We start from the raw sequence: 12,710 nt of genomic DNA, 5'->3' as shown, positions 1-12,710 counted from the left end.
TGTCTTGGGATTTTGGCATGTACATTATTTGCCCAAGGCTGGCATATACAATAAAAATAAAATCTATTTAACCATGTAGTTCAGGTTGTAGACTATTCTGAAGAATGAATTCTCTAACGACTTCTACTTAATTGGAGCAAATTAAGTAAAAAGACTTTGGCTTTGTAAACTTTTCTAAAATGTGCTAACAAATCATCTTCTTCTTAGAATAATAAACACAGTGGACATAAATCAATATTTGATGCCTGAGCATACTGCTGTACCTGACAATCATTATTCATTATTACAATCATCAAAAATTATAAAGGGGCGTATCTTGTTCAGGATCTGAAGATACGGAGGAGTTTATTTTATAAGTTTTATAAGTTATATATGTAAGTTTTAGATAGGAGAGAGTTGTCTTTGCTCCATTTAAAATTATTTGCCTTAGATATATGAAAAATGGAGGAGCAACCTGAGAATTGGGGGTGGCAAGTTTCCAGTTTCTAGAGTTTTACTATATGTTTTTAGAAGGAAAACATATTTTACTTGAAAGCAACTTTTTAAAATAACAGTACGAGATTAATCACAATCAGCAGAACTCACAAGCACATACCATCACTAACTAGATTTTTAGAAGGGTGACATGAAAAGCAATGCCTTTCCCTTCAATACACAATCATTTTCCAAATTCATTACTCTGTGATTCACTTTCCTTACTTTGCTACTGCAGCTACTTAGTACTATTCTACTTTCCTTATATGGTATTTATTTTAGTGCTTCAAAAGGCTCAGACCCAAAAGATCTTTAAAATTATTCATACACATTAAATAATGCAAAGAATATACAACAGTTTCAAACTACTGCACTGACTTCTCAATGCTCTAATTATAAATTACAAATGAATTTTATTTGTAGGGAAAAAAGGCATGCATGATGTTCACAAAAATATGTCTGGCTAACAATAATAAGGAGAAAGAACACAGGTTACAGAAACAAGGAATAAACCAGAATATTCAAAATCTTTCACCCTTAATGAAGAGGGAATGAAGACAAGGTAGACCTCCTGTTATATACACTTACACAGAAAGTATCAGGACCTCATCATGCAAAAAAATGTGCAAGTATTAACTGCCTACCCTGAGACATAGCAGAATCATTTTTTCCCGCACTCTTCCACGCTCCCCACTCCAATACCCAAATATTTAATTAAATAAAAATGAAGGACAAACCATATGAATGCAGCAGTACCACAAGGTAAATTGAATGAGTGAATGAATAAATGAACCACACAACTTAAGAAACTACTAGTTTCATTACAACCACTAATAATCAGGACTCATTACCGTAATTTCACATGCTTTACAGTTAGCCAAACATTTTTGCTTTCAATACCTCAGTTCTCATCAGCAACATTAGGAGGTATAAATGACTAAAAAGCTGAGGTTCTCCAATACTAATCTGCCCAGACACATAGCTAATAAATTCATGGAGCCCAGACTAGCACCCATCTTCTGAATCCAAGTGTGGTAGTCTTCCAAAATAATATATTATCCCTCCATTAAAGAAGAGCACACGCTCAAAGGTAAATAAGTGACCTTTCGCAACTTCCAAAAAGTAAATTATAGGTGCTATATTAAATATTTCCTCTGAACTTCCTCCAGAATTCTGAAATATTTACTCTGTATAAAGGAAAAGAGGAACCAACATTGCTAAGAACCTATTGTCAGGTGTTTTGCACTGTAATTGATCCTCTAAATAAGCCTAAGAGAAGATATTTTATTAATTTTAAGGAAATGGAAACTAAGGCATAGAGAAGTAACTTGCTATAGATAACCTAACTCAGGCTGTAAATGGTAGACACAGTCCGAGTCCTAAGTCAATGCTCTCCCATTAGATTTATCCCATTTAACAAAGGAATTATTAAATGCCTATTAGGTGCCATGCACCATGCCAAATGCTTCAGATAGAGCAATGCTAAAATGTATCTATGCTGGACTTCCCTGGTGGCGCAGTTGTTGAGAATCTGCCTGCTAATGCAGGGGACATGGGTTTGAGCCCTGGTCTGGGAGGATCTCACATGCCGCGGGGTAACTGGGTCCGTGAGCCACAACTGCTGAGCCTGCGCTCCGCAACAAGACAGGCCGCGATAGTAAGAGGCCCGCGCACCGCGATGAAGAGTGGCCCCCGCTTGCCACAGCTGGAAAAAGCCCTCGCACAGAAATGAAGACCCAACACAGCAAAAATAAATAAATTAATTAAACCACATTAGAGAATGGCTGAAAACACTTTAAAAAAAAAAAAAGCTCCTTCCTGAAATAAAAATGTTAAAAAAAAATGTATCTATGCTACCCAGAATATTACACATAATACTTAACACAACACCATCTAAACAAAATTCCTCGTAGGAAAAACATGTCTAGACTGTAAGAACAAAATTGCACTCTTCTTGTTTACATTTATAAATTTGATACCAAAAAAAGCATGGTGTACTCTATGAAACAAATTGTGGCTAATTCTCATTTGCCTCAGAAGCTCATATTTAAGTGGCAAGTCCCACTCTCCAAAAACAAAAGCAAAAAACAAACAAAAACACCCACAAGAGGCTTTATTCCTAATATCAACCTTATGAGGTAAACAGTTACCTATCCACATTTTTCGAGTGAGAAAACTGAAGTTTAGAGAGGATTAAGTTACACAGCTAATTAAAAGCATAATTGGTGATTCCAACTCAGGCTAGTTAGTACCAGAGACTTTAACAAAATCATGTAAAATTCCAGCAAAATATAACTCCCTTTAATAGGAAATAGTTATAACGAGCTCCATTTTATTCAGTCAAAAATGAACTAAACAATTAGGCAACTTGGGCAGCTCCAAGTCATCACGTATAATCATTAACGTTTGCTATGAAAAAGTGGTATATAATGCATACTATCAAAGTAGTAATTTGCTCAAACTGCATTCTTAGGGAATCAATTCTTTTTATTTAAAAACATTCATTTGGGCTCTTTTTTTTCAATGTCAGAATAAATAATGCTAGCAACCTAAAATAAATGCACAGCTGTTATGTACAGTATTTTGAAGAACACACACACCTCAGCATTGTAAAATATGCACTGCTAGCAATATATTATAGGTATAAGCTCCTATGAATGATTATATTGCTAATTTAGATTTTTTTGGTATTACTCTAATTTACTGAAGTAATGTTAAATCTCATGCCTGCAAATAATGTCAAATAACAACATTCAAACTCTGCCTGCCCTAAAACTTACATAACAAATTCCATCCATTAATATAAAACTTTTCATTATGGACATTGGTTTATATGTATAACAAGTTCTCTGGAAGATAAACTACAGACTTTCAAAGTTCTTAATAATTAAAAATCCTGCCAATATGAATACAGAATAACTCTATAATTTCTCTAACAGAGAGAAAAAAAATCCTTCAAAAACTTTAGAAATACACTAAAGCATCAAGCTTGTAAATTTAATTATAAATCGTCTGTGGAATCTAAAATTTCCTCCTGAAGCACAAATCTGATTTTCACTTGCATGTCAAAAAGAAATTGGTTAATTATTCCTCATCATGTAAAAAAAAGTCTCTCACACTATGGCAAATTCATTCCCTCAGTCAACTTCTCATGAGGTCGCAGAACTGCATCAAGAGCGATAGATTACTGTGCCATTCTCTAAATCCAGCCTAGTCTTCCAGACTTTTTGTATTTGCAATGCTGATTGCGCATCCTCCCCTACCTAAGTGAACTCCAAATCACCCTTCAGAACCCAGTTCAAACATCACTGACCAGAAACCAACTCTTTAACTCCCTCAAACAAGGTTGTTCTACTCTAGCATGTACCCATAACATGCACCACAAAAAGTGAACTTCAAGTATTCACTGCATCTCTAACAGTGTATGGCACCTAGTAATATTTATTGAACTGTACAAGGAAGTCTAAGTAAACATGAAAATCATTACTGATTAATTTCTTAGAAAAATCTATCTAAAATATTGCAAAAAAATCTTTTAGAGGTTTTGATAATTCTATGCAAACACAAAGGAAGTTTTAAGTTTACTCTCCTTTATAATTTCTACTAATACAGAGATACCCCCCCACACCTGATCCAGAAAACATCATGGCCTCTTAAATGAAAATTCTTCCTCCCTATAACCTATTACTGGGTCCATCACAACATTTTCAGCAGTTGAAAGACAAAGATTTACATCTTAATCATCTTTTTCTTTTTCCCTTTAGAGTTTACCCCTATTTATGCAGAAAGCACTAAGTAACTACTGATGAAATTCCTGTTTTCATCAAACATGAAAAACTTGACTCCATCTCAGGGTCTTCTATTCTTTCTGCCTGGAAACACATTGACCCAGATTTTTGCATGGCTTTCTCCTTTCTCAGTTTCTGCTCAAAAGCCACCTCCAGAGAGGTCTTGCCCTCATCATCTTCCTTAAATAGTCTCCTCCTTCCATCCCTAACCAATTACTGTACCCGTATCCCCCTTTTCTTCATCACAGTTGCCACCTTCTGAAATTGTTTACTTGTTTATTATCCGTCTCCCCCTCTAACACATTAGCTCCATGAAGGCGGAAACTTGTCTTGTTCACCATCATATATACCCAGCACTTACAGCAATGTCTAGAAGAAAATAAACACTCAAATTAAAGGATTTAGTTGGAAGTGTCTACTCAAAAACAAGCAAGTTCTATGAACTTTCCATCTGCAGAGAGAAGAAAAAGTCTTCACTTTCAAACTATGCTCTGAAACATCTTAATAGCAGTCAGAGGTCAAATTCCCTGAAGCACTGGACTATATATAATTGTTTTATACATACATATCTATTTTAGATACGTAACACAAAAGTGCATCATGTATCAAATTTAAAATTTGGAGACTGCTATCTCTTCCATCAGGTTAAATAGTTTTGCTACAGACCTCAAAGTTTGGCCTGACATGTCTATGAATATATGTACAATTTCTCTTAAGTGTGCATAGATTAGAAAGTTTCTATAGCTCTGAATTTTTTCTAATCTAAGGCCAGACATGCTCACTCACATAAAATTATAAAAACGACACCCCTAAAGCACTATTCCATGCACTATTAAATCAAGACAAAGTTAGCACATTACCTCAAAGTATAATTGTGCAATAAGTAAATGTGTAAAATGTAGTACCTGTAATATAATATTATTACTTACTCTCACTATAACACAGGATTATTACTAAATGTTTTGGTGTTTCTTGATGAATATGTTTATCATTTTAAAATATGTGAGCAGCTGTTGCATTCTCCCAGAAAGTCAAACTTGAAACACAAATTTCCTAATACTTCTCTTTCAAATTTCCATATTTAATTAAATGAGCCTGAATCTTCAGAATGATCAATTAAAAACAAAAAACAAACCTTCTACTTACATCTACTTAATTTGATAAATCAGGATTTTCCCTATAGAGTAGCATTAAATTAAGTGAGAAAGACACTAGATGCTGAGTCCAATCCAAGGATAAAATGGCCTTCAAAATTCCCATTTACTAATTTTCATACTAATCAAAACAGTTTGATTGTTCTATCTTTATGTTAATGTTAAAACTTAACCTTATTTTAAAACTTAACATCAAAATGACAACCACAGGGCTTCTCTGGTGGCGCAGTGGTTGAGAGTCCGCCTGCCGATGTAGGGGACGCGGGTTTGGGAGAGGCTAAACAGTGAGAGGTCCGCGTACCGCAAAAAAATAAAAATAAGCATCGTAATTTACAATGCAAAAAGTAACACAAAAACACATTCCTGCCAGATATGACACAAAACCAAATGTTCCTCTCGGAAACACATTGTATTACATAATCTGTCATTACATTTTGTCCAGATGCTGATACAAGATGGAGTAATGTTTCAACATCCAAATATATAAATGGAAAAATGGTACATCAATAAGTTTGAAAAAATCCAAGTGTACTCATTGTTACCTAAAGTGCCAGAACACAAAACTCCCTCTTGCTTATTTTATCATTCCTTGGCAAAGTAAATATGTACTGTGCGTGCATTCTCATCTACTTTCACATAAGGAGAGACCTTTCAATTCACTAAAAGCAGAGAAAAAACTGATGTTCCCAGTACTAGAACAAACTTTTTTTTAAAATAATATACTCTCTGTATCTTCAGTAGCTTTTAGTTATTAAAGTCAATGAAAAAAAAAGGAAAAAAAGTCAATGAAAAATACGTAGGCAAATGAGACATTTCTAAGATCTTAAGTCAAATGTTTAGCATCTTGGGACTTCCCTGGTGGCTCAGTGGTTAAGAATCCGCCTGCCAATGCAGTGAACACGGGTTTGATCCCTGGTCCAGGAAGATCCCACATGCCACGGAGCAACTAAGCCCTTGTGCCACAGCTACTGAGCCTGCGCTCTACAGCCCGCGAGCCACAACTACTGAAGCCCACACACCTAGAGCCCATGCTCCACAACAAAGAGAAGCAAAGGCAAAGAGAACAAAGAGAAGCTGGAGCACTGCAACGAAGAGTAGCCCCCCCCACCACCGCTGCAAATAGAGCAGCAAGACCCAACGCAGCCATAAATAAATTCATTAAAAAAACGTTAGCATCTCCACTAAATGCAATTCTGTAAGTCATTTACTGTTTTGATTTCTATAGTTCAAAAAAGGGACACAAAACTGGTGCACAATCTCTTATTCAAGCCCTTAAAGGCCACGTATTTCTCAGAATTGGAATTTGTCAGATTTTAGAAAGTTAAGATAGCATATATATTACATATGACCTAACACCTCCCAGGGTGGCCTAGACAGCACTTGCCATCAAATATACTAATATTTCTGCATCAAAACAGAAAATCAGGTTAACACAGATAGACCATGAGTAGGCTACCAATTTCAGTTGGAATTTGCCTTCACACTTGCTTTTTTAAAAAGTCAGTTTTTAGAGCTTTTGGAAATTTGGACAGCCAATAAAAATACATTAAATCATCTCATCCAGTTTTCATAAGGAGAATGGTATTCAAAACCTAGAGAACTCCTACTTTGTACTAGGCACTAGGTCAGGCACTGGGAGTAAAAAGGTGGGGGCCAAGGAGGAGGACATAGAATCTAACGTCAAAAAGCCCAAATCTAATAGAAGCTCACGTTAAACAACTGTAAATGTATTATGGGGTAAACACAAAGTATCTCCTTCAACCAATGACCTTAGCCATACAAAATACAGCAAGAAATACAGACCTTAACACTGCCAGAAACACTTTGTTACGTACAACCTTCCCTCAGTCCTGTACTCACTCCACACACATTTTTCTAAGAAGCTGGTTATCTAGTTTCCCATAGGTAATTAAGAAGCAGAACTGTAAGAAACGATTCAAGGAAGTAAAGGAATGCAGGATGCCCTTCTTCCCATACCCTTTTCCAATCTGTTGTTTCCCACCCGTGGATTGGGAAACAACACGTGACTGCACTGTCAAATGACAATTTGGCACCAGTTCAGTTTATTGCATATTTATTGATAACCTACTATGTATTATGCACTTAGAAGGTACCAGAAATGTAAATATAAATGACAAAGCCCTACCTCTCAGGTGCTTACAATCCAGTGGAGGTTAAGGTGGATGGTGGGGATGGACAGTAAATTACAATACCATGTGATACATTCAATAATAGAAATTTGAAGAATAAAAGCAGTACAGCAGAAGGATTTGGGAAATCAGGAAAGGTTTCTTTAAGAAAGTGACACCAGAGTAGTTCTGAACGATAAGAAATTTGTCAAACAACAGAGAAGTGATACTAAAAATACCACCACCATCCCCTCCAAGCCCCACATAAAAACATATGCATGAAAGCAAAAAAAGGGAAAACTTTCAGGGTAAGTGGCAGATATGTCCAAAATATCTAGCTATATCTAAATAGACTTAGGTCCCTGGTGTAAACATATACAAAATATTAAAGTGTGTCCAGAAAAGGAAAATTGTTTTTTTCCTCTTAGGTAATTCATTTTGCATTTCATGATTATATAAGCTATGTGGCCTTACCAAAAAATAAACATTGTAAACCATTTTATTAATGCATAATGTAGCATATCCCCAAGTGATAATACCAAGAGATTATCATCTGTATTTCAGAGAACAAGATGTCAGAAAAAAATATTAGGAATTCTTTTTTCCAAGTCATTTCTAATAGTATAGACAAAGTAAATAAATAAACAAGCCATATCAGCATGACTTGTCATGAGAGGAGTTTTAAGAGTTTAAAAAAGGATGTCAAACAGAAAAACTAAAGCAACGAGAAAAAAAAAATACATATATATATATAGTATTTAAGTTGAAGAAGGAAAAGTTCAACGCACAAAACCAAGTTAAAAATTACAAAATAATTTTAAAACCTTAAAACCCTAGTGTTCATTCTATTTGTTTTCGAAGGTAGACGTTCTACAACAGACACCAATTTTAGTATAGATCTTTCCAAAAATACCTAGTAAAAGTCACAATGAAATTCAACTCCTCTAAGTATTATGGGTAGAAATCATCCATAGTAAAGAAGAACAATCACATGTATCATCAACCAGAATGATTCCTGTCACAGCACTAGATCCTTTGATATCAATATTGTGATACCAATATTGCATGTAATTCTATTCAAACATTACAGTGCAACTCAGATTAACTCTGCCTCTAAAACTGCCCTACCAGGTACCTTGGTTTCTTTTGCTTCTTTGTGCTACGAAATCCACTAGAAGTCTAGGTAACAAAATCTTATTTAGTAGTATCTTTTCTGAAGATTGTATCACTGTTTGCATAAATTGTCCTCAAATGCCTATTAAGCAAGCACATGGAAAGTTTGCCTTTAAATATGTAATCATCACAAATGAACTTCCTACAGTTAAAAATGTTGACAATTAAAAAATACTGTTTAACACTGCTTTTTAAAGAGCAAACAATAGTTACCTTATTTTTACCAATCTAATAATGTCTAGTCATTATTTCATATTTAGGTGTGAAGCATACCTTTTCTTTATTTTTCTGTATTATTAGAAAATCTTATGAAGCATATTTGTGAGTAAAAAGGGTAAAACTCTAACTTCCCACGGGTTGCAAAAAATTCTGTAAAGGTCTTTCAAAATACAAATACTTTTAATACCAGTATCTGCTGAAGAGATAAGAACCAAAACAACTGGGTTAGAAGCACTTCTAATGAAATCTACTCATAAATCTAAGTATTTACTTTTGAACAAAGAGAATTTTCAGATTATAACTAACTGTGAAGTACCTATGAAAAATCAAAAAGTAAATTAAATATTCAAGGCTATTAAGTAAAAACACAGGTAACTAGTTCTCTTGGGGAGGAATATCATTCTGAGGTTTATCTTCCAAGATCAAGTAGTACTTCGAAATGGAAGGGAATATAAATCACTCATGCATTTTGTCCTCATTTTTCTGCCATATAAATTTACTTTAAAACTAAAGTATTGTAGAAACTAAAAATCTTTAAAAGGTTGTATTTCTTGCTTGGTTAAATGTACAGGCAATTCTAATTCCCCAAGAGTATCAGATTAGGCTACAGATATCGCTATACAGTATACTTAGAATAAAAGGGTTCTGCCAACAAATGATGCTTACATTAATTAGAATGCCAAAAAATGTGAAAGTTTCTCAATTCCTATCTAAAATACAATACAAAGTAATCACAGAAGTCACTGCAACTCAAGCCCTCAGGAAAAAAAATGAGAGTAAAGAACCTTTTTAAAATTAAATGAGGATCTTACAAAGTCAAAAAAGAAGTGGAGAAGTTTTGTCTTTTTTTTTTACACGCACTTTGTATTTTTCCTTTAGATTTAATATTACACGAGAACTACAAACTGAAGCGGAGTTCAACATACAAAGTTAACTAAAGATCTTGGTCCATTAAGAAGTATTTCAATGAAAAGAGATCTGAATGCACACATCAAACCACCTGAATGTAGCCATTTAGCCATTTCAGTCCACTGTGATTCTTAAGCAACCCTTTAAATCTGGGATAAAGTTATCTTCCAAAATTGCAAAAGAGATGTCTTCACTGGCGTTTGGGAAATAACTCGTCAAATATACCAAGTATTCCCAAACAACAACATAAACCCGGTATGTAAAGAGATATTTTCAAATTTCTAAGCCCCGCCCCCCTACTTTATTACTTCCACTTATGTTGTTTTAAGAGGCAAATAACGCTGTACTTATGATTCTAGAGGTCTAGAAATTCCTAAAATCAAGCATGACAGAAAATCTGTTCAACTTTGAACTCTAAATTCAAGCATGGCCTCCCTCGTGAACAGATTCTAACTAGGTACTTCCTACCATTTCGCCAAGAATCTAAGGGTTGATATCACTGTATTTAATTATTAGAAACCGTCCAGAAGATTAAGAAAGGAGTAGGATTCTTTGACCAAGAGTTTTGAAGCAAAATGTGTTGCATTCGGTCTTCTGGATGTTGAAAAGTGAAGGCATCTCTTAGGATTCGACCTTCCAAGAGGTTGGTACCTGTATGTAAGACTTTTGTAGTTGTAATATACCCACAGTGCCTGGAATAAACGCAAATTCTAAGACCTTGGAAATGTTCTCATAAAAGGAAAAAACTCGTATTCGCCAAGGCCCATAGTTACCAAGAGTTAGAGGCTGTCTCTCCTAGACGGACCACAGAGCCTAAACTAAGAACTAGGAGCGCCTCTTTCAACCCCAGTCACTTGTTCCGCGAAACTTTTAAGTTAGACCCAAGACAGCAAAAGGTGGAGAGGCCCCGGCGGAAGTAGAAACCTAGGGCTAGCAACTTCACAGACAGAGGCGCCTCGGGTTCCTCCGCCGCCCCAGGATTCTCCGGACTAAGTCTCTACCAGACCACGGAGGCTTCACCCTCCGGGTACGGAAGCAGAGGAAGCATCCCAGTTGCACTCTTTCTCTTCCACCACCCATAGCCTTCTGTACCCAAGGGCCTGGCAGCTCCTGAGGCCCGTTAGCCAGTCCAGTGTCCCCCACCATTTACGTGTACATACACAGAAACACACATAAGTTGCAGATGATGTGCGTGTATTGAGAGAATATGAAGAGCCAGAGACCGCGGCAGCTGCCAGGAAGGCGGCAGCGCCGTCTAAAGCGGGCCCGGGGTCCTTGGCCACCGCCGCTGCCGCCTTCTCTTCTTCCCCAGGAAGCAGCGCGGCGGAGGCTCCTCCGCGCTGGAGGGAGCCCGGGGGAGAGAAGTCTGGGGGAAACCCCAGCGCCAGCTGAAGGGACCCGGCCTAGGATCCAGAACTGCCGCTGCAGCGACCCGACTACAGCGACGCTTTACGTCCCGTCCACCACCCTCCCCATACACACCCCCTCCCTCCCTCCACCGCCACCCCCCCCCCCGCCCGCTCCGTTCTCCCTCTCTCGATTGGAGCCGAGACAAAAGCAACGGGAAGCGGCGGGCCGGGACGCTGCCCGCGGACCCCGGGCGCGACCGGCCCGGCCCCGAGGCATTCCCCCGCCTTGCGGGGGCCCCGAATCCGCCGCCCCCGCCGCGCGCCCCACTGCCAGACTTCCGAAAATTTGCCAAAAACTCACCGCATGAATTTTCTTGTCCCGCGGATCCAAGATGGCGACGTATCCACCGCGGAGGCTGCTGGGAGCAAGACCTTTACCCTCTGACCCCCGCCGTGACCCCCGTCGTTCCGACTTCCCTCGAGGCGGCGGCGGAAGGTGGGAGCGGCGATTGCCTACGGGACAGAGTTGGGGGTGGGTAGACCGCTTCCCGCGCGTTCGAGACGGGTTGGGGAGGAGCGCTTCACTCCCTCACCTTCCTCCCCGCGGCCTCCACCGTGTCTCTCACCGACTCGCGGGGAGGTTCGTAGCTTCTCCGCAGTCGTTACAGCGAGCAGGGCCTCTGCGGCCCCTACGGCTCCCCTGGGGCTGGGCTGCTTCGCAAGGACCACGGGCCCTAGGTCCGAGGAGGACCGCGGGCTCCAGGGGCGGGGAATGATGAGGTGGCGTCGGTCCGCCCTCCCTGGGGACGCGAAATGTGTTTGTGTTTGTGTTCGTGTCGGACACCCCGCCCCCCTCCACGTCCGCCTCGTCCCGGCCCCACCTCGCTCCAGCCACCTGAAACTGATCTGAGCACTATCCCCTTTTCTTCCCTCAGCCCCCGAAACCTCCGGTGCTTGTTCACGCACTTCCAGAGACTGGCAGCACATCACCATCACCTCTTGAAAAGTGAGTTCCTCTCAGCCAAAAACCCTTGGTATTTTCTACTCACCCCCCTTCCTTTTTTGTTGTTGTTTTTTAACTTGTCGGGAGGGAGCATATTGGGGAGCAGGTTTTTAAAATACTGTTGGGTGAGCTTTGCTGAGTTAGATTGATAGCACTTTTCTCGCTCCCACTCCCCAGTCCCCACGTAAGCTGGAGTGACTGCCTGCGCTGTCACCAAGACCGTTTGAAATTACGGTGGCTTTGGGGGAAACTTAAGGAGAGTGAAGTCTCTGCTTCCCAGAAAATAATTGTCAAAGTGAAATTTTATTTTCTTTGAAATAATAAATCTCTGTCTATTCTTTCGTGTATTGATCAACACTTCCCTTTTTACTTGACATTTTTGGACCTAAAAAGAGCCTCTGCATGCGTGTTTAGGAATTGTGTAGTTCATTGTTCATTCCTTTCTACTTGAGTAATAGAATTCACTACTGTAAAGTACAATTCATTTGGAGTAAGTAAAATTTCTACTTCCC

At 38.6% G+C, this 12,710-nt stretch overlaps 1 protein-coding gene across 4 annotated transcripts in view; it reads right to left on the bottom strand.

The window, feature by feature from the left end:
• The window catches only part of CNOT2 (CCR4-NOT transcription complex subunit 2), a 110,753-nt gene extending 99,038 nt beyond the window's left edge, over positions 1-11,715 (bottom strand). The window contains exon 1 of one of the 4 annotated variants that reach the window (XM_067697327.1): positions 11,557-11,715. Coding sequence is in view for 1 of the 4 variants with exons in the window: in XM_067697326.1 (XP_067553427.1) it covers positions 11,557-11,561 (5 nt within the window). In the remaining 3 variants the exon portion in view is untranslated. The remainder of the gene's footprint in view (positions 1-11,556) is intronic. The other 3 variants (XM_067697331.1, XM_067697326.1, XM_067697329.1) reach the window with 3 other exon arrangements.
• Between the last annotated feature and the right edge of the window lie 995 nt (positions 11,716-12,710).

The sequence above is a fragment of the Pseudorca crassidens genome, chromosome 11, assembly GCF_039906515.1.
Source record: "Pseudorca crassidens isolate mPseCra1 chromosome 11, mPseCra1.hap1, whole genome shotgun sequence".
NCBI classification, from domain to species: domain Eukaryota; kingdom Metazoa; phylum Chordata; class Mammalia; order Artiodactyla; family Delphinidae; genus Pseudorca; species Pseudorca crassidens.
The sequence above is the reverse complement of the archived record's forward strand: the minus strand, read 5'-3'. Positions and strand labels throughout refer to the sequence as shown.